General features: G+C 44.6%; 1 protein-coding gene across 2 annotated transcripts in view; it reads left to right on the top strand.

The window, feature by feature from the left end:
• Positions 1 to 22,423, top strand: part of Serpine2 (serpin family E member 2) — a 60,283-nt gene that overhangs the window by 20,445 nt on the left and 17,415 nt on the right. For both annotated transcript variants that reach the window (XM_060368686.1, XM_021644482.2), the window contains 2 exons: positions 13,495 to 13,775; positions 18,032 to 18,259. In XM_060368686.1, coding sequence (XP_060224669.1) covers positions 13,495 to 13,775; positions 18,032 to 18,259 — 509 coding nt within the window. The remainder of the gene's footprint in view (positions 1 to 13,494; positions 13,776 to 18,031; positions 18,260 to 22,423) is intronic.

The following is a 22,423-nucleotide window of genomic DNA, read 5'->3' as shown; positions in this document are numbered from 1 at the left end:
TTCTTCCAGAGAATGTGGGTTTTATTCCCAGCACTGACCTAGCAGCTCATAACCACCCGTAACTCCAGGTCCAGAGGATCCAATGCCTTCTTTTGGCCTCTGTGGGAACCAGACATCCAAGTAGAGCACAGATATGAATGCAGGCAAAACATCCATATAAAATAAAAATTAAACTTAATTTTACTAAAAAAAAAAAAAGAGCTAGCCTGTGAACCCAAGACACATTGTTTCCTTATTACTACAATATCTCATAAACCTTTACCAGGTGTATACAAAACTGATACTTTGCATAACAATGGAGCAACAGTGTAACCAGCAAACTGACATTGATATGTGCAGTCTAGTACCTCATTCATATTATATCAGTTTTCTCCTGTTTTATTATTATTATTTTTTTTTTATTTTTTTATTTATTTATTATTTTTTTTTTTACAGAGAGGTCTGTGTGTGTGTGGAGGCCAGAGGTCAACCACAGGTGTCATTCCTCAGGAGCTTGTATTTTACTGGTCTGGGGCTCACCACATGGGCTAGGCTAACTGGGGGGGCCAGCAAACACAGTATGATTACAAGCCCACACCATCATACCCAGCTTTTTATGGGAATGCTAGGGAGCCAACTCAGGTCCTTATGTTTTCGCAGCTGAGCTATCTCCCAGCATCTTTACAGGATCTTTTTTTTTTCCAGAACAAAAGTTTTTAATATTGATTAATTTTTCAGTTTATCAGTTTAACCTTTTATTGATAATGGATAGTTTTAGTGTGGACTTTGAGGAAGACTGGGATTTTGGTCCTCCTGCTTACAATGTGCAATGGCAGATGACCATGAAAGGGCACTACAGGAAGGTGGACACCAGGATGAGAGGTTCTTTCAGCTCCCCTCTGCTTTGGGCTCTGGGGTGTGCTGCCTGGGAACTGCCTGTTCAGCAGGGTTTCTGCCCCAGGGTCGCCTGTGCCTAGTAAAGACAGAGAAATGATGACGGCATGAAACTAAAGAAACAAAACTTCCTAAACCTTGGAAGGCATTTTACCCTCTGGCGTTCTTAAAGGAAGGACTTTCCAACCTCTCCCGTGCCCCAGGCAGCTCATTCTCCAGTCTCAGTTTAGGAGGGCGGGGCTTTCCTCCGACTGCCACACCCCCTTCTCTGCGTGACTGAGCCTTGGCTTCCTTTGCTGTACAACCTTGCTTTCAGCACAGTACCAGTACAGCACAGTGCCAAGGATAGGTAAGAATGAATTCAAGTATTGCCTCAGTAACATGAGGGTTTGGTTAAAGTCTGTTTCTAAAAGCTGCCCATCCCGGCCTCATTTCTACTGACAGACTGGACCGTGCAGTTCCTGATTGTCAGGGGAAAGGGACCTTTTCGTGGCCACCAGTGGCCCCCGCCTCCTTCCCGAGGATGCCACGCCACTCCTCTCCCTACCCTTATACGTTTCCGAAAAACACAGATGTCTTCAACGATGATGTGCAAGCGTCCAGACCACATGGGTTGAGAACAACGAGGGGAGATGCTAATTTTCCCCACTTGATCAGCGATTTGGTATGCGTGTTGAAGCAGCAACTGCGCCTCATTAGTGCCGTTATCACATGCCAATAAAGAGCGGTCACACCAGGCAGCCCAGCACTGAGGGAACCCTCCCCCTCACTACCTTCGTGTTTGTAGAACAGAACTGTAGATGGCTGTGCTTAATATCCAAAAAATTCTTAATACTACTTGACTTTAGGGGAGCCAGGAGGCTTTAGCTGTGGAACTGAGCCCCAGCAGTCTGAATTCCTCTCTGCAGAATGTCGGTTTCCTTGCCCACTACCCCCACAGACCGAAATAGGAGCACGAGGGCCTTCTTGTTCCTGACTGATTAAAGCCCACATCCTCTATTAGTGCCCTCAGAGCTGTGCCTCAGGGCCCAGTAAAAGTATCCTTGTGCTCTGCAGGGCTCAGCTGTAACCTAGCCACGCACTGGTCTCTCCTTCTCCATCCCTCTCTGTGATGGACCCCCCCCAAAAAAAAAAAAAAAAAAAACAACTTCACTTTTTAGGGTAATTTGGCACGAGGATGTTGAGACCTAATTCAGAACCTACTGGCCAACCTTTGCTGGCTAGCCAGACAGGTCCCCTCAGATGAAGGAGGGAGGGAAGTAGGGTGTGGGGCTCAGCAGGTACTGGATAGACGTGGTTCAGAAAGCACCAGGAACTAAGTCCCCAGGTGGGGAACAGAGCGTAGGGTATGTGTGGGTGCTCGGGTTCTTCTCTCCGGGCTTGGCAGTTCCGATTCCCGAACTTGAATGAGAGTCGCTTTGGTTTAGCGAAAACAGGCAGCCGTGGGGAGAGAACTGACAGTTGGTGGGCAGGAGGACAGACCAAGGGCAGAAGTGGTACCAGTTGGCTCCCTGCTGCTGCTCTTTGGAAATAACTGCCCAGTGACTCGCCCTGGTCTTATCACCTCCCGGTGCTTCTGGCTGGAAGCAGAAGCTCATTAGGACGCCTCTGCCCCTGCTTGCAGCCTCAGAGCTCCTCCACAGGCCTCAGCAAACTGAAACTGACACACTGGATGGATGGGGTGAGCAGTCAGGCTTAAGCCGCAATAAGGTCCTAAGATGCCTTCCCTTCTAGGATGCACACAAGTAATTGGCTGGATTCTCTTCCTCTTCCAGTTGCAAGTTAGAAATTCCAGAGAGAGTCGTGATGTAACCTGGTGTCAGCGCTGCCATGGCTTCGGCTGTGACTCTAAGTGACGAGAAGCCAGCGGCACCGTGCAGTGACCTGGGCAGAGGGGGAATGTGTGTTCTATGCGCCAGCGGCACCGTGCAGTGACCTGGGCAGAGGGGGAATGTGTGTTCTATGCATTCAGAGCATAGGTTCTCTTGGAATCCTGAGGCGCGAGGAGCTGACCCATGCCCTGAGAAGCCTGTATCTCTAAGAAGCTGTATCCCTGCTCTCTTCCCACCACGTGGCATAACACCACTTACCCAAGTGTGACAACAGAGTGTCCCCAAATACCCCCTAGGGACAGAGTCACCCCCACCCTGGATGAAGGCTACCGCCCTAGAGTAACAAACATTATGTTCAGGTTGGCACTCTTGAGAGCTGTGGTCACTTGTTTGCTCCAAGTGTTTGCTGAGGTAGGCCCAGGTGGAGGAACACAGTGTTTCTTCGTCTTTACTCCACCGGCCTTTAAACTGCACCAAAGGAAGCAGTGTGGCACATGAGCCAAGAGCACAGGCTCTCAACCTCCGATCTCTCCACCGAGTATGAGCGGTGTACTCTAGCCATGGCATTCAGGTTTTTTGTTTTGCTTTGTTTTTTTTTTTTTTTTGTTTGTTTGTTTTTTTTTCTGATCCCCTGTTTCTACCATTTGGTACACAGGACAACTAATTCCTACTTCCTACGTGGAGGATTAAATTGCATTTTCAATACAGAGTCCTGTGTCTGGCACTTAGTGGCTGTCTTGTGTGTTTAATCTGCTGTAATTAAATACCAATAACAGGAGAGCTTATAAACAACAGGAATTTATTTCTTACAGTTCTAGAGTCAGGGGAAGTCTAAGATGAAGACACTGGCGTATATAGTGCCTAGTAAGGGCTTGCTTTTGGTTTGTGGAAGGTACCTTCTAGCTGAGTCCTCATATGTCAAGCAGAATTAGCTATCTCTGAGGTCTCCTTTATAATGGCACTAATATTTGTGAAACTCTACTCTGAAGCTCTAATCATCTCTCAAAGATATAATCTTTTTAATAATAATAATGATTATCTCACTGTATATCCTTGGCTGACCTGGAATTCACCATGTAGATGAGACTGGCCTTGAATTCATTAGAGAGATGGCTCTCCCAGGAGTGGCTGGGACTAAAGGTGTGTACTACCATGCCTATCAAGAACCAACTCCCAATGACATCACATTGCAGGTGCTTCGATAAGTGAATTTTGGGAGGATACAAACATTCAGACCATAGCAGTCTGTATCCAGTTAATGATGGCTGTTATTCTCAAGTACTTTAAGAGTGTGTTCTATAGATTTTAAGCAAGTTAGAACTGGGGAGAAGAATTTAATTGCCGCTGTCACATATAATAGGAATGGAACAGTTAACTTCTATTGAATTACAATTTGTTTCATAAGCATGTATTGAATTCCTTCTATAATCTAGGCACTGTACTAAATACATGGCAAAAGATATTAATAAATAATCATCTCTGTCTTTAAATGTCTGATGTGGGGATAGAGAGGCAGATAGATCAAGTTGCTCATCAGAGCAGAGCCACTGTTTATTGACAGAAGAACAAGAGCAGCCTGTGTGAGCATTCGCCTTAGTGGATGAGAAAGGGGCTGGCTGTGTTATGTGCCCCACATTTCTCGTTCCTGTAGATAACACGTTATTACAGTTTTCATGGTCTTCTGACTTACTGTCCCTGTGCTCTGCAGCTTTCTATGCTCTTTCCACCCAGCTTTCACCATGCAGCTGAAATCCAAGCTCCTGTCATGCATGCCTTTATAAGCAGAAAAAAAGATCCTGTTTCTTTCCTGAAACTTTTCAAAATACTCAACAACATGCAGAGTAAAATTGTCATCAAAAACAGTTGAATAATGCTAACTCAGTATAATGTTCATTAGTCTTTTTGCATGTAAGTATAATTTTTGCACAGCTGATATCTCATGAATAGTTTTTGTTGTCAGTTGAAATATGTCTCTTCCAACATTAGGAAGGCTGAGCCTCAGGAGTGAGCATTTTGAATCCAGCTTCGGCTGTTAAGCAAAAGTGTCTCAGCAACAAAAATAAACAGAATCAATTACTGCTGATATATTACTACTTAGTTTTCTTCACAGTGAGTGACACTGTTGGGTGGATGCCATTAACGATCACTCAGTGATAGTTCTCCCAGGTCCTGTTCTCCCAGAAGCAACAAGATGGTTTGGTTAAAAAAATAATAAAAATAAAAAATAAAAATAAAAATAAAAACCCTGCCAGGCAACCCCAGAAGCCGAATGGGACAAGAAGGTACTAGAAAAGGAAGAAGCTAAGCAAGAGATGGTTTCAGGGCCAAGTCCCACTACAGAGCTCCTGGGCATTTTGGAGTCATTTACAGCGAGACCAGGAGTCAATGGCTATTAGCCTTCTGGGAGGAAATGGTGTCTGTAAACACTTAAGGCCCACTAAGAGAAGTGGGCTTTGCTTCCCCCTGGCAGTTGTCCAATGGTAGCAGGTGCAAACAGTTAGCAACAGCACACAAAAGCTCGAGGGCGAGTATGCGGAGCTGCTAAAAGGCTACCCACAGTGCTGCTTCCATCGGAGATTCAGGTTGCAATTAAAATTGCCAGTATAGCAATTTATTGCAATGATTATGCTTCTAGAAATAATCAGTTTTGGACCCAGATCTTCTTTTATTCTCTTCCGTTGGTTGATGGAGTTTGCTGTTTAACTGGTAAATGCTTTTTTTTTTTTAAGAATACATCTTTATTTCAGAAATATTTTTAAATCAATTTTTTCTTAAAGCCCTTGGCCTTCATAGTTTGCCAGGATCAACTTAAAGAGCACTGGTTTCTCATCAGTGGATAGCAGACCTATAGACAGCATCAGTATTATTTCAAAGGACCAGTGAAGTTATGTTCATAGTCTGGCTTTGAGTATAGACTAAATAAATAATGTCTCAGTAGGAGATGGGGCAGGGGGCAAAACAAACAAACAAACAAACAAACAAACATGTTTTAGGCTCAGCCAGGCACTTGTCACCAAGTATGATGACCTAAGTCCAACCCCAGAACCACATGGCAGAAGGAAAAAACTGATTCTTGTAAATCGCCCTCTGATCTCCACTAGCATGTCATGGCACACCCTTCTCACACAAATAATTGAAATGTGAAGCTTTTTTATTAAGGTATTCGTGAATCTATGATTATTTTGTATCTCCCCAAATATGGCTTCTGTTACACGTTTTTTTTTTTTTACTTTATTTTTTTTTTTATTTTCTTCTTATGAAACAAAGTTGTTTTCCTGTTTGTTAAAGACTGTGAGTCACTGGTCTGTATTGCTGTAGTACTGGAGTCCTCTCTTAGGTACTATGGACCTTGCCCGTCTAAAGCATTAAAGATTTAATGACCTAAGTCCACATACTGAAAGGCATAGCTTCCCTTTATGATTGTTTCTTTCCAGTGGGGAGGGGAGAAGATACACCCCCTCCATCAACGCACCATTATCTACAACTTTATTCTTTTTTATACCTCATTTAAAAATACGTCACCCAACTCTATTTCTTACGTCAAATCAACCAAGGAAACTGTAAAGGCATGCACAGAAGTACCAGAGGAGGAGCAAGCTTGTGGGAGAGGGTCCCTCACTCTGCATCTGCCGGGGAGCGGATGAGAGAAGTTAGAGTTGAGTCCTAAGCAAGATGTGTCTGAAACCTTGAAGGAAATGGGGGGGGGAAATGTTCCTGAGCTAGTATTTTTTGGAAGTAGACAATGAACAAATTCCCACTATCTTCTTATTTAGCCCCCCTTCCACACTCATACACACACACACACACACACACACACACACACACGTACAAACAGTCACAAATGCGAAAAAATTCGGAATGAAAAACGTGGGTAAAAGGCACTAGGTTGTCAGAGTACACTTCATCAATGAAGCCAGTTCTTTTTTTCATTTAAGCATGGTTGCTCTACATTTCAATGGTTGGAAATGTCTTTCCTGAGAGTTTTTGCGTTGGTTCTTAACCCAGTTAATTGGTGTCATAGATGGAACGCACATGCATACCTGTTGGATTCAGATTAAAAAAAAAAAAATTCTGAAGAACTTCAGAGGACTTAGGTTTCTTTACGGTAACCCAGAAAAGCATTTTAAAGGCACATCAGCTCCAGCTACTGACTCCTGTTTGATTCTCCCTAGAGCTGCTGAATCACACGGAGGCTGCGCACTTATCAGAGATGCACACCCTGATGTGCTCTAGCTTGCTTGCTGTTCAGGTTTAGTTATCTTAAGGAAATGTGGTCTTGTTTGGAAAACGAAGACAGAGCCTGAGGGACATGCTCCCAGGAATGGCTTGCAAAGGTTTCAAATCTAGTCTTCATGCTTCAGTGGGACCATCTTTAAAGCCAGCCTCTGGGTTTCATGATCTTAATCCCAGCTACATGTGAATGAGCAGTTAACACTGCTTTGTAGGGAGCTTCACACCTTCACCAACCAGCTCCTGAAGGGTCCCTGGAATGCCTCTTGAGACATGCTCTTGAGAGTTGGAAATGCTTCTCCACAGACAGAGAACATTGGTGGGAAGTATTTGGTCTGACAACTGAACATCAGAGACCTGTGTAAAAGTTTTAGCTTTTCCTTTGGGAAACTACAACTTCTCCTTTACGGAAGCCTCCATGAAAGCTGTTGGAAGAGGGGATCCTTTCTCCTGCAGTGTGATTTGCAGGTGTGTTCTTACCAATCACGGCCCCTTTAGAAGAATGGGTATAAGGGGAGATCAATAAGGGAGCATGTAGGTTTGAGGAGGCAACATGCTAGAAACAGAAGAACCCCAGAGCCTTCACAGTTGGCTGTTTGTTGGACTGAGAAGACGTTATGGAGAGAAACGGAGGGCAGAGAGGTGGGACACCTTCAGTACTGTTACCTGCTCAGTCCTGGCGTTGTTGTAACCCTCCTTTTTATGATAGGCACAGTTAAAGAGACTCTTTGATTCTACCCATCAGTGCTATACTTTAATCAGTTCACCAATTTTTAATATCAGCTGATTCCCCAGCCTGGCTTCATCCAATGACCTCCTATGGCTTGTTTAGCCTTGGGAGACAAGCCAATTTACGTGCAAGCAGTCTGCTTTCAGGACTTGGATACACCCTAGAGAATGATATAATAAACGTGGGCTCTTCATTGTCTCTGTCTCCCAGTATTGCTGCAGTTTTCTTAGGATTTATGAGATGGGGCATTCAGATGTGATCTTTAAATACTGTTTACTCTAAAAGGAGCCAGAGAAGTAACTGGCTGTATGTGGTACAGGAAATGTGCAGATGAACCTAGGGACATCTTGTCAAATCAGAAGACAAGGAAGCTGAGGACACTACACAATTAAATTGAATGTTTCAAGAATCAACTTGAAGTGACTTATTTTGAGTCTCAACAAGATTAATATTTACAGTGGATCAAGCCCCTAGAAGATATTTTTTTAAGAACATGAATTTTTAATGACAAGAAAACAAAACAGAACACTCTGGTAAACTCTGAATGTATAACAAAGTCATTTAGAATTGAGGACTGTTCTGCATGTTTGTCCCACCTTCCCCCCCCCCCACACACACTGAATTGCAGGGTAGTCAACTACCTGAGCTAGAAAAAAAGAGGTAGAAAACCTCTTTTTTTATCTGTATTTTATCCTACTAGTGAATGAAGGAACTTAGTTATTATAGCACCTACCATGTTGGACCCCCTTATAAAAAAAAAAAGGTACCTGTACCCGGAGCAGTGGTCCACACCTGTAATCCCAGTACTTAGGGAGGCAGAGGCAGGCAGATCTGTGTGAGTTGGAGGCCAGCCTGGTCTACAAACAAGTCCAGGACAGCCAGCTTTACACAAAGAAATACTGTCTTGAAAAACCAAAGGCCAAACAAACAGAAATGTGTTCGTGCAATGATCATGACACAAAAGCAGAACGATTAACCAGTCTCCCGACCCTAATACTTTATACTGTGTTGTTACAGCATGGTCTTCAGAAGAACTGAATCAGTAGAGCTGATCAGGGGTTGTTGATAACCTCCCAGGAAATAATGTTTCTCTTCTTCAGGCCATACTGTCTGACTCTACCAACTTTATCTGAGATAGAGGAATGCAGTTATCCAGTGGGTAATGAGGACCAAAGTTAAAAAGAAAGCAACTTAACAATTTTTTTTTTCTGAAAAATCTGGAGCGTTATTAACTTGTAATTGCTGGAGCTCATGGCCATCTTGAATCAAATAAAATGATACATATGACAGAATACAATTAGGACAGTGTGAACACTGGATAATTGGCAGAGTGAAGAGTTACTGATTTTTGCTAGTTGATAAGGATATTGTGGCTTTATATCCTACCTAGGATGTATATTAGAATTATCCTGGATGCTGTTATATGATGCCTATAATTTGTTTCAGAATAATTTTTGACTTGCAAAAGACAAGCCACAAATTGTTGGTCATTATCATTGCTAAATGTTGAATACTATGGACTTACATTTTCTATATATTTTATGTATATTTGAGATCTTCCATGATATGGTGTGTATACTTGTGTGTAGGCATACACACATGTAGCTTACATTGTTGGCTCTTCCAACATATTTTAGTGAGTGATGGAGGACAGACTAATGTCCTTTCTTTAGACACTCTTGGGTCCCTCAGAGCAGATAAGAAACAACTGTAAAGTCTCACTCAAACCTGTGGACTTCTGTCATGGTCCATTCACACCAACACATTTACATACAACTTGCAGTATTGAAGAGAGCATGTGGACATGGCATTTATCATCTTGCCTGTGCTGTAGATGAGGTATATTTTATATAAAAATAGCTTGTTAAGTAGAAAAAAAATGCCGCTGTTTGCAGGGCTATTTCATTTTCTGTTATTTAGTCAGTCGGCAATGAGTCCTTCTAGGGGTCTGTTTGCAAGTCCTTATGCAGTGCAAACTAGTGACGGACATGAGCTTCTCAGGTGAGAGGCAGAGAGAGCTGCAGAGCTGCCCATGACCAGCCCCCAGAGGGTTGGCACTGAAGCAGGACATGTGTGGTGAGACTGACGCCCAAAGCACCAGCACTTTTTTTTTCCACATTTCCTGTGAATAACTCTAAACCCAGACTTGCGTGTGCTCTTTCCTGAATTTCAGTTTCCTCAAGTATTTTTGGAACACAAAACCCTGAGCAGTGGGATTAGGCCCTCGCTTGCTTTCTGCCTCTGATATAGTGTGTACCCGTTGGTAAGGCTCTAAATAGACCCTGTGGGCTCCAGGGCTCTAAAGGCCCCTGGTTCTATTTTCTGTGAGCTTCCTGTCTAGTAGGAAGCGGGTGGGATAATTTGAAAATAAGCCAAATGAGAGGTGCAGAGAGGGATGATATCTTCAGAGAAGGGAGTGAAGAACCCATTGGAGGCAATCTGGAAAGGCTTAAGACGCTATCCAGAAGATCTGGGAAAGCTCTGATGGTCACCAAGTAAACGATAGAAAAGCAAAGGGAAGGCCAGGGCCATCAATAGAAAACAGCCCTGAAGGAGGAGAACTGGGAAATCTTGCAGGGGAATGGTCTCCAAAGCCCACCAAAGGAGAATTTTTTTTTTTTTTTTAAAGACCAAAAGAGTGTCAGGAACAATCAGGTGGAAAGCCTGACAGTGAAATTAGCAGAAATTGCAGCTTTGCCCGTGTAAAAGTGACAGTTGAAGCCATTGGGTCTGTGGCATGTGTTTCTCTCCCGTCTGCCATCAGCAAGTGACACATTTTTGAGTATGCATTTTGAATTTGGCGTTTGCAAAACTAGCAGCCCATTATTTACTACGCTAAACCATGCTCAGCGCTCAGAGCAGTACCCAATTACTTCAGGAACATTCCCCTCGCTGGAAACTCAAAGGGCTTGGAGCAGGAGAAAGCCAACATTTGGAAGGCTGTGCCTGTGGCGGTAGCTTTATTGGTAGGCTTATGATCTCCCTCAATGATGGCCTAAAGCACGCGAATTGCTTTTTATTGTTGAAAAAAATGTTATTCACGAAATTGAAACACTCGAACAGATTTATGAACCTGTATATCTACGTTCCCCAATACATTTGGGCCAAACATTTATTCTTTCTCTCATCCCAAAGTTTGAAGAGTGATTTCTTAAAAAGAGAAAAAAAGAAAGAGATGCTATATTCTTCCCATTGCAGGATTCTGCTTGTTCTAGAGACAAAGCATTTTAAAACCAGCCACACTTATTTCATGTAAAATACTGTCTATTGGGGTATGAGTATATTTCATTATTTGGACTCACTCAAGCCAGAAGTGATTTATGGATCCACAGCTGTTCTTCATGCTCATGAGCTTATTCTTAGATGTGTGTACAAGCCAGGTGAGTTTATATTTGAGAGAATTTGGCCAAGCAGAAGTTAGCCCAAAACATTCATCAAAAATAGTCCTGATTCCAAGTTCCACACAGCCTGGAGACTGCCCAGTGTGCTTTTATGAAGCCAAGCATGGACATCTCTCAAAAACTTCCCCAGGCAAAGAAACCAAGAAAAACACTGCCCTTTTCTTTTTTTGGGGGGTGGGGTGGGGGTGAGGGATCATAACTGAGCAACATTCTGGTAACTAAAGTAACTTTGGGAGACTGATGCAAGATATTAGGGCTGTTAAGGTTTTTACTTTCATTTGTCCTCCTCCTCCCCTCTCTCTCTCTCTCCAGCTTTCAGCTACCATTGGCAAGACAACATGATGTCCTTTTGTGCCTTTTGAGTGTACAAATCCAGCTACTTATTCAAATATCCCCTCACCCAGCAGAGTTGCTGAGGAGTCATTAACTGAAATTGATGAGGTCGATGGGTACAAAGATTCTAAACAATCTTTGTATTTTCGATCACTTCGTGGTATGTTAAGTTTCAAAGGAGAAATGCATTTCCTGAGGGAGAAAGAGGAGGAGAATCAGAGCTCACTCGTAGGAGGAGTGAGGAAAGCTCCCATGGTCAGGACTTGGAAGTCCTCCAAAGGTCCAACAGGCTCCAGGAAACTCGGGCAATTGTCATGGTATTAGAGGCAGTCCAAGGTGCCAGAGTCAAAATAAGGGCCACCAGTGACCACAGCAAACGGCCACGTGGGAGTGTATGTAGGTCACTTACACATTTTGAATTTAGACGGGCTGAGTTTACACAATTATTTTACAACTAAGCTCTGGAGAAACCCCAAATGTTCTGAATGTTTTGAAGTCACCTATTTCACAACGTGTAAGGAAATCACAGCATGTGCTTTAAAATGGTATGTCCTCAGTGGCTCTCATTGCACCTGGATAGCCAGGTGGGGAATTCCATTTGTGCTGACACTCCTTGCTTTACACGGATGCTGGCATTTTCTTGGGCAAATTTTGGAGTTCACTGTGACACCCAGGACACAAGCACTTCCTCAACCACATTCAGTAAACTCTAGTTTGATGCAATGAAAAATAATAAAATTGGAAATTGGAGCTCATAACCCCGGGGCCTCAGTCTCACAAACAGTTTTTGAGCATCAGTCATGCATGCATGACCTGATGTGGGAAGTTCCCAAAACAGGGAAGGGTAGTCAAGAAGACACAGTTTGCCCAGCCCTGCCTACACTTCATTCTTTTCCCGTGTGGGCACGGATTTCCTCTCTCCAGGTCACCTGTCTCTTTCAGTGCTTCCCTCTGTAACCTTCCACAGATGACAAAGGGGTCAGAATGGCTCCCTGGGAGATTTGTGCCTAGTGAGACCTCAGGCTTCTAAAGTAGGGATCAAATTAGTAACATCACAAATCCTGCCTTTGTTTTTGCTAAGTGCTGCTGTTGAGTTCTAACTTAATGGAAGTGTTTGCTTTCCCATAAATACGTGTAAACTCTTACCTCTTGTCATAGCCAGAGAAAGCTCAGTCAGTGGCAATCAAGGAATGAAGCATATTTAAAGCAAATGGCTGTAATTGAAATTCTCAGTGTAAGCAATGCCACAGGCACAGTTTATGGATTTACCAATTGTTCTGCCCTGTTATAGTTTTAAAGCTGCCACTGAAATTTGTTTTAATTAACAGGCCTGTGATTAAAAAAAAAAAAAAAAAGTTGTATGTGGTACAGTGAAAGAATCAAGTCTGTGTGGTTATAAGAAAATCCCGACAACCTGACCCATTCCCTCTGTTTAAAACCCTCCAAGTGGTGTCTTGTGTCCCTTGCTGTGGGTCTTCCTGGCCTCTGTCAACCCAGTCCCTTTGTACTGCTTTCTTTTTGCTTGGCGTGCTCTTCCCTCATCCATGCAGGGCTGGTTCTTTTTTTAATCTTCAGTTGTCCTCGTCTATGTTCCTAACGCAGAGGTGACATTCCCTGTGATTCCCTCCCCTGGTCCCTCATTCACCCACATTGCTTTGCTTTATGATCCTGGCTTTTGGTCTTCTCTGAAGTTACCTAATAGTTTGCTCGCTTCTTTTCTCCATGTCTCTAGAAGGACATGTTGAGAAGGCCAGGGTCATGCCCATCAGATTTACCCACAAGCTTTACAGTTGTCTGTCTAGTACTTATAAAGTAGCTTGGCACACAGAAGACCCTTGGAGATGATGCTTTAAATGATTGACAGTCCATAAGAATTAAATAATGGTTGTAGCCCAATGTCTGGTATATACTAAGGACCTAGCAGATGGAAGTTTTACTTCTCTCCAGCCTTGTCCATGCTTTAGAGGCTGACTTAACACAGCATTCAGTGATCATGAGCACAAAAATTCAGGTCTAGTTGAGTACAGAGTACACACCCCTTTGTGTTCACAAAAGAGTGATCTATTTCTGATTTTTTTTTTTTATTTTAAAATAGGCTGTCCTTGTTGGAAGGCACCATGAATTGGCATTTCCCCTTCTTCGTCTTGACCACAGTGACTTTGTCCTCCGTGTACTCCCAATTCAACTCTCTGTCGCTGGAGGAACTAGGCTCTGACACAGGGATCCAGGTTTTCAATCAGATCGTTAAGTCACGGCCTCATGAAAACATCGTTGTCTCCCCACACGGGATCGCATCCATCCTGGGCATGTTGCAGCTGGGGGCCGATGGCAGGACGAAGAAGCAGCTCACGACAGTAATGAGATACAGCGTGAATGGTGAGTGTGCCCGATTCCTTCATTCCTGAGGCCTTGCCAGCCGTCCTGCATGCCAAGGGACATAGCTTGGTCTCTGCTTAATCTGAAAAGCAGGACAGCCAAGAGGAGTCATGCCCTGCCATCTGGAACACAGAGCCAGGGTCTTCTAAAGGAAAGATGGCATGCCCGATGTTAGGCATTGTGCTTTTGGTTCTGTAGCTGCTGGGTTTTGTGCTCCCTCTGTCTGCTAGCACTACTGTTTTCTCATCCCTTGGGGGAAATCTTTTGTGTTATAAGCGTCCTTATGAAACAGGTCCACACTAGAGTGTGGCAGTGTGGGACACTTTTGGTGGCACAGCTGCCCTGTACTGGTGGTGATGGGGTGATGTGAGTCTTTATGTGTGATAAAAGTGTACAGAATTGCTCACACACGTATGCGTGAACATGCACCAAGCATATATGAAAAGTGAGTCAAATCAGAATGAGCTCTGTAGACTGTACCATTAGTTTCCTGATGTGGTCACCATGACATTGGGAAAAACTTGATTAAGGGCACAAGGAATATCCCTTTTCTGTGTTTTTTAATTTTTAAAAACTCATTAATTTTGGGGGGTGGCATGCATAAGTTCGTGTGTATGTGGGTGCAGAAATGTGTGGAGACCAGAGGCACATGTGGGGCATCTTTCTCCATCATGTTTCTTATTTTTTGAGTTTACCAATGCAGTGAGACTAGCTGGCCCCTGAGCCCTGGGATTCCCCCTGCCTCTGCCTCCCCAGTGCTAGGATCACAGGTATTTACCACCACCCTGGTTTTATATAGATGCTAGGGATCTTGTGCTTATGTGGCAAGAAGCACTTTACTGACTGAGTCATCATCCCAAACTACCCTGTCTGCTGATCTAAAGCCACTTGTAAATCTGAAGTGGAAAGCTAAATGACTTTAAACAAAGCACACAAACAAACAATCTAAGGCCCAGTCACTAGACGTGGTAACTAACATATGCTTGTTGTCATAGCACTTGGGAAGCAAAACAGAGGGATCAAGACTTCAAGACCAGTCTGGCTATAGCCTATCTCGAAACAGTGAAATGAACTTCATAGCTCAGTGCTAGGGGGCCTGGTTTGATATTTAGTTCCACAAAAGCCCAAACAAACAAACAAAATATTAACAAATACAGATAAGGCACTGTGAGAAAGGCTTGGTGTGATTGAAAGAAAGCTTGTTTTGAATCACCTGTTTAGCCGCGTTTGCAGGCAGTATTTCCCTGTAGGTTAGCTCTTACCAGCCTTCTCTCCCTTTCCACAGCCGTAGCACCTGAGGGAACAGGACTGACTGCTTCTGGGCTCTTCTTTGCTGTCAGGCACACCGAGTGAGAGCAAGTCATGTTTGACATGAAGGTGGCAGTTACCTCATTGGAAAGTGAGGGAGATTTCTCACCATATCCTTCCTCTCTCTTCTAGTGATGAAATTCTAAGGCTCTTGACTACATTGGCTCCTGTGGCCAAGAAATAGCTAAATGGGTGGTGGAGAAAGACTTTTCCTTGGCTCTAGCTGTTTTCACTTCCTTTGTGTTTTAGTGTGACCCTCACCAGGGCTGAGATCCCCATGCGCCCAGTGGTGCCCTCTGTCAGCAGGGGTGAATTTTGCCTGCTTTTGTAGTTTGCCTCCCTGTTAGATGTGAGGAAGGGCTGAGTTCTTGGGACATGGTGTTCTGTCCCTGCCCGGGAAGTTCAGGGCTGTTGGTGATTTATACCACCTCTATGAGTCACTGCTTAAATTTATGTCCTTTCTTGCTGCCATCCAGCCCTGTCAGCCCATCCAGCTGCCCTGTCAGCCAGCACAGTTCCAAAATAGCAACTGGGGTTGTGTCTTGTTGTTTGCCTTGCTCTGTGTTAGTCTGGTTTTAATGTTGCTCCACTATGATTTTAGATCTGCACCTTCATGACGTTGGCCTGTTGGCTTCCAATCCACCTCCACCTCTTCTCCAGAACTGCCAACAGTCATATGTAGAATGTGATGTCAGGTTTCATGATATACTCATTCAGGCTGGAGGCCATGTTTGGGGCTGTAAGGATTCACTGTGGTGATGTTCACCTAGGAAGAAGTGAGCCTATGGGGGTACATATGGGGGTGTGGGAAATGTGTAGTGTAGTCATTACTCTTACTCGTTGCTGGGATAAAACAGCCTGAAAAGAGCAACTCAACGAAGGCAGGATTTATCTCAGGTCGCAATTTGGAGAGAAAATGATGGCAGCAGAAACTGGAGGTAGCTGGTCAGGAAGTAAAGAAGAAATACCTGGTGCTCAGGTCACTTTGTCCTGTTTTATTATGCCTGGGACCCCAGCTTGCATGACGGTACCTCCCAGGTGCAGGTATCTTCTGGGTATAGAGTAAGTCTTACCACCTCCGTTAACCTAATCTGGAAACTCCTCCACAAACAAGCCCTGAGGTTTGGCTCTTAGGTAAATCTAGAACCTGCCAAGTTGGTAGTTGGTTATCACAAGGAGACACTGTACTTGTAGTGCCAAGGCTGGCACTTGGAGGTGTCTTTTGGTCCCCCAAAGCCTGCTGTTCTGCATAAAACGGCTTCCCTGTAGCATGGAGCGGAGCTGAGTGAAGGTTCTGAAGCCCCATCCACAATGTAAAGCCTTCCTTGTGGACCAGGGGCTGCCCTGGCCCTGGCACTCATGGAATCTGAGGGATGAGCACATTAAGAATGACAAGGCAGCCCTCTGGCACCATCAAGGTGACTCTGCAGGGTGCTTTAGGGCAATATGATTTTGAAAAGACCCCAGATAATTAGTATAGTCCTGGAATTCAGCTCCCTGTGGAAATCCGTCTCATCCTTATGGCATATTTTTTTTTCTCTTTTTCATGCCCCCAAACTAAATGGAGCATGAATGAATGGCCCATGTAAAATAAAGCTTATGTTGCCATAAAATTAATTTCTTTACTTTCCAAGCTCAATATCAAGTAAAAATCACAGTGTTCTGGTTGGCAGCACATGACAATTTGTAATAGTCTTCCTAATGTTTATTTTATTCATTTTCTTTTCTCCAAATAGAAAAGAAAAAAAAAAATCACATTGTTAAATCCTTGGCAAGAAAGGAAATAGTGCTTCAGAATGCTAGGCAAAGGGGTCTGGATGAGGAGGCTGCCATTCGTTTCTTCCATGGCTGCCAGTCCATGGAGGAGGGGAGTCCAGGGGAGACCAGCATTCATGCTGACCATAAGAACAACATCGTGACATACCTGCTTGGTTCTTCAAAGAACTTTCATGGTTTATTTTAGCACTGTCCGAGCCCCCAGAGATAGAGGCCCCTTTCAAGGCAAATTAGTTTCTCGTAACTCCTGTCTTGTTGTTTTGTATATGCTGTGGTACAAATGATAAGATTTTTTTTTGGTGCACTATGTCTACTTGTCTGTGAGAGTTTAAGAGCACACATGTCCTCGGCAGCTCAGTCTCCAAGTGAGTTCCCTAGTAAGGGGAACAGGGACTGCCTCTGACATGAACTCAGTGGCTGGCTCTCTGATCACCTCTGCCTGAGGGGGGAGCAGCCTTACCAGGCCACAGAGGAAGACAATGCAGCCAGTCCTGATGAGACCTGATAGACTAGGGTCAGATGGAAGGGGAGGAGGCCCTCCCCTATCAGCGGACTTGGAGAGGGACATGGGAGGAGAAGAGAGAGGGAGGGTGGGGTTGGGAAGGAATGAGGGAGGGGGCTACAGCTGGGATACAAAGTGAATAAACTGTAATTAACGTAAAAAAATAAAAATTTAATTAAAAAAAAGCACACATGTGCATCCATATGAAGATTAGGAGCTGATACAGAGTTTCTTCCTTGCTTGTTCCCAACTGTAAATATTGAGGCAGCGTCTCCCACTTGAACCCGAAGCTCACCAAATTGGCCTGTCTAGCCAGCCAGCTCTTCTTAGTGAATCTCCTGTCTCCACCTCTTTCCGGGTGCTGGAATTTTAGGTGGGCTGCCGAGCCTGCCCAGCATTTCTGTGGGTGCTGGGGATCTGAACGCTAGTCCTTGTGGATTGCAGGACAAGCACTTGACCTGCTAAGCCATCTCCAAGGAGCCTTGTTATCTGAACAGGGTCTTGCTTTGTAGCCTAGGGTGATCTCAACGTAAACTCATGCCTCGTGCCTCAGCTCCTAATTCCTAGAATTACAAGTACGAGCCTCTATGCCCAACAAGAGGTTTGTTTTTTTTTTTTTAATATGTAAATTGTCATAAAATATTGCCATGTTTTCTGATTTCTCCTTCAGGAGTTGGTAAAGTGCTGAAGAAGATCAACAAGGCCATTGTCTCCAAGAAGAATAAAGACATTGTGACTGTAGCCAATGCTGTGTTCGTCAAGAATGGCTTTAAAATGGAAGCGCCCTTTGCAGCTAGGAACAAGGAGGTGTTTCAGTGCGAAGTGCAGAATGTGAACTTTCAGGACCCCGTCTCTGCCTGTGACTCCATCAATTTTTGGGTTAAAAATGAAACCAGGGGTGAGTGGCTCTCCTATTTCGTGTGGGTTCACATTTTGTGAATGAAAGGGTGAGATGCAGGGGCTGTGGCTGTAGTCCTCAAGACCAGTGGACCTTAGGAACCAGCTGGACCTAGGCAGGCTTTCACCGTGGGCCAGGTCTCAGTCTGCCTGCCTTCCCCACTTCACAGTTGATGCTCACGCTCTAGGGGTTTTCTCCTGCAGGACGAACAGTGTGTAAGAACACAGCCCTCAGCTTCTTTCCTTTGCCTGCCATACCCTGCCTCCAGAGCTGTTACCCACAGGTTCTTATCTGTTCAACAGGTTTCACTACTTGCATCCCCTGTTTTTGCACCCAGTGTTCCCTTGACCTGAAACAGCCTTCCTTTTTTTTTCTTTTTTTTTTAATGTTTTTTTAAGATTTTTTTTTTATTTGTCATGTATAGAGTGTTCTGCCTACATGTATGCCTGCACACCAGAAGAGGGTACCAGATCTTATTATAGATGGTTGTGAGCCACCATGTGGGTGCTGGGTATTGAATTCAGGACCTCTGGAAGAGCAGGTAGTGCTCTTAACCTCTGAGCCATCTCTCCAGCCCCTGGAACAGCCTTCTTAGGCTTGGGCATTATTTCCTTGTGACTCCGGCCTTGTTTGTGATGGCTAAGCTGTAGGTGCCCCTCACTGGCTTTGTTAGGCCTGTGGTTACATTGTTTTGAACCCCTCCATTTTCAACGTCACAAAATGACTACTTGTTTTTATGTCTCTTCTCATTAAATGGAGTTTTCCAGGATTTGGTGTTTCAAACCTGCTGACTTATTAGCCGGAAGTCTCAGGGACATCAAGCTGGAGCTTAGGGCCTATCACAACAAAGCAAAGCTGTTCTGGCTTCGTTTCTGTTGCTGTGATAAAATATCCTGATAGAAAGCAGCTTAGGGAAGAAAGGATTTATTTTAGCTCACAATTCCAGATTACAGACCATCATTGCATGGATGACGGGGCCAACATTTAAAGTAGCTAGTCATATCCCGGCTACTCTCTTGAGCAAAGAGAAATAAATGCACGCATGCTCAGTACTCAGCTCCCGCAGTCTGGAGCCATAAAACCAGGAAATGGCGCTGTTCGTTTTCACACTGGGTCCTCCTGCATCAATTAAAGCTGTCAAGACGGTCCTTTCTTGATTCATTCTTCCCAGATGATTCTATGATTCTATGGTGTGTTCAGCTGTCAGTTAAACTCACAGATGGTGAGAGAGGAAATGTGCTCTCAGAGTTAGAGTCATAAAAGAGTCAGAGACTCAGTAGGGTAAACTCTTGTCTTTGGGGAACAAGCGTCTCTGAAGCTAGTTGCTGGAGCACCTGAACTAGCATTACCCAAGGGCATGTTTAGAGTAGAGTTCCCTGGGCCCTGACTTACTGGGGAAGAATCTCTGAGGGAGGGGCAGGGTGTTATGTTGTGTGCAGGCAGTTCTACTGGCCTGCCCTCAGGGGCCTTTAGGGTCCTATGACATCATCTGGGCCAGGTACTTCAGGTATAACCAGTCTGGCCACTGCGACTCTCTCTCTCTCTCAGTCTGTCTCTCTCCTGTCTGCTCTCTCACTCGCTATCTGTCTGTCTCTCTCTGCTCTCTCCTTTTTCTCTGTCGGGGCATCCCCTCCCCCCACCATGTCTCTCTCTCACTGTCTGTATGTCTCTCTCCTCTCTGCTCTCACCCCTTCTTCTGTCAGGGCACCCTCTCCGCCCACGTCTATCTGTCTGTCTCTCTGTCTCTCTCTCCATCCTCATTCAATAAACTGTTTAATATCATAACTGTTGCATATACGTGGCATCATTTTTTTTTTAAATACCAACACAAGGTACCTCTAGTCGGGCTTGATCACCCATCATCCTGCTTACACCTATGTAACTGATCATCTCAGAAGAGCTAATGGAGAGCGGGAAGAAAGGTGTGTAGGAAGTGGAAGAGAAGCAAAGACTTTCTCAACTGTTCTGCAACTGGAGTCTACCCCAAAACCCACACTGCTATCAGAAGAGTGATAGCGTGTGTGCCTGGGGCTAGTTTTGGGGTGCTGGATCCTGCACTTCTGGTGGCAGCAGCTGGCAACAGATACACACAGGAATGGCTCCTGGTCCTGATGCTGGCTGTGTGACATCATGTCTTTGTATCCTGTGGCCTTCTTTACCTGTGAAAAGATAACGTTGCATCCTGTGGGTGTACCATCTGATGGGGCCCCTGACCACCTGTTCTGGGAACCTCAAGCAGGGTTTTTCATCTCTGTCAAACCCAGATCCCTACAGTAGTTTGCTCATGGTTTATTGGCAGCATTCCTGATGGAAAACTGGCTTTGCACCGTGCTAAACAAATGCTCAACCAATACGCTACGTCCTCAGCCTTTGACTCCCTCCTCCTAGCTTGAGATGAATTTCATAGATTTTATATGCATGTATACACACATGTATATATATATGTGTGTGTGTGTGTGTGTGTGTATTCCCATTACACACATAAACAATTTTTTGTTAAAAAATTAAAAAGTAATATAAAGGAAAACAAAAGGAATTTATAGTTGTGGTTAAATAGCTATACATTTGGGTTCAAGTTCACGTGAATGCATGATACATATTTTTTATTTTGCTATTTTTGCCGAGTTCTCATGGTAAGTGTGATCTGGCAGTAGTGGACTAAGTCAGGTATGTTATTCCATGACATAAGGAAACACAAGCTGTCACCATTGCTGAAGCAATTTTTAAAGAATTAGGCACAAAGCATTATGTATCTCACAATTATAATAAGCCCAAACAGGCTGTTACCCGGACTTTTCTGCTTTAATAACAAACAGACCGATCTTTCACTTCTTGTCATTGGCAATTATCATGACATAACTGAGAATCAGTGAACCACACAAGGCTCAGCGAAGACGGTGACTCCCAGCTCTTAGCTACCACTGTCATCATTACCTGATGCAATTTTTTAAAATAATGGTGTAAAATTCTTGGTAGATTTCCGAACTTGTCTCATAGCAAACAAAAATGGAAATAGTTAGAGGTGAGAGCTGAAAAGGTGGCTCAGCAGTGCACTCGCTGCTCTTGCAGAGGACCAGAGTTCAGCAACCATGCTGGGTGGCTCACAACTGCCTGTGACTTCAGGTCCAGGGCAATCCAGCAGCCGCAGGCTACCACAGGTACCTACATGCATGTGCACGTTCCCGAACAGACACATAAACGTGTAGACGTGATTTAAAATAGTAAAAGTCCATCTTTTCTCTAAGTGAGGCGTTCCTCATTACTCAGGGCTGTTTTGAACAGCACAAAACATGTGGCGTGCCTGGCCACTGCCAGCTCACCCAAAACACTCCCACAGAGCCCCAGACAAACAACCTCTGTCTTCAAGTTGCCCAGCTCGTCTGAGAAGATGAGCTTTCTGCAGAAGAGAGAGAGAGAGAGAGAGAGAGAGAGAGAGAGAGAGAGAGAGAGCTAGCACCAGGGTCCTCTGCTCACTCTGTGACAGGTCTGACGTGGGGGTCTCTGCAGCCTCGGCTTCTCCCTGCCACAAAGGCTTCTCTCATCCAGCCATCACAGACCCTCTCCCCACTCCACCATGCGTACAGCAGTCTGGAATGCTTCCCATCCTGGTTCCCTACACAGCCCCTGTACGCGTCTGTGCTGCAGGCTCCACTCCGTTCATTCTCAACCAATGTTCTGTTCCGCCATTTACGAATCAGCGGTGTTACCTTGGCAAGGTGTCTTCACACCCCGTGTCCCCTCAACCCCATGCCCCAGCTCCTGATTTTGTGGCCGTTGATATATTAGTTATAAGTGCCAGGAGGAAAGTTCCATGACAGCTGTTTTGAGTGAGACATAGGAAGCATTGAGCATAGGGTCTGGCCCCTTCACAAAGCGTGAGCTGTTTTCACAGTGGCTAGCTCAGTGGTTCTCAACCTTCCTGATGCTGTGACCTCTTAATACACAGCTCCTCATGCTGTGGTGACCCCCAACCATAAAATTATTTTGTTTGCTACCTCATAACTGTAATGTTGCTACTGTTACGAATCGTAGTGTAAATATCTGTGTTTTCCGATGGTCTTGGGTGACCCCTGTGACTGGGTAGTTTCACCCCCGTGGGGTTGCAGCCCAGAGGCTGAGAACCGCTGGGAAGTCCTGCTTGCTGGAGGCCGTCTGTCTGTCAGT

Source organism: Meriones unguiculatus, chromosome 15, assembly GCF_030254825.1.
Source record: "Meriones unguiculatus strain TT.TT164.6M chromosome 15, Bangor_MerUng_6.1, whole genome shotgun sequence".
Lineage (NCBI taxonomy): Eukaryota > Metazoa > Chordata > Mammalia > Rodentia > Muridae > Meriones > Meriones unguiculatus.
The sequence above is the reverse complement of the archived record's forward strand: the minus strand, read 5'-3'. Positions and strand labels throughout refer to the sequence as shown.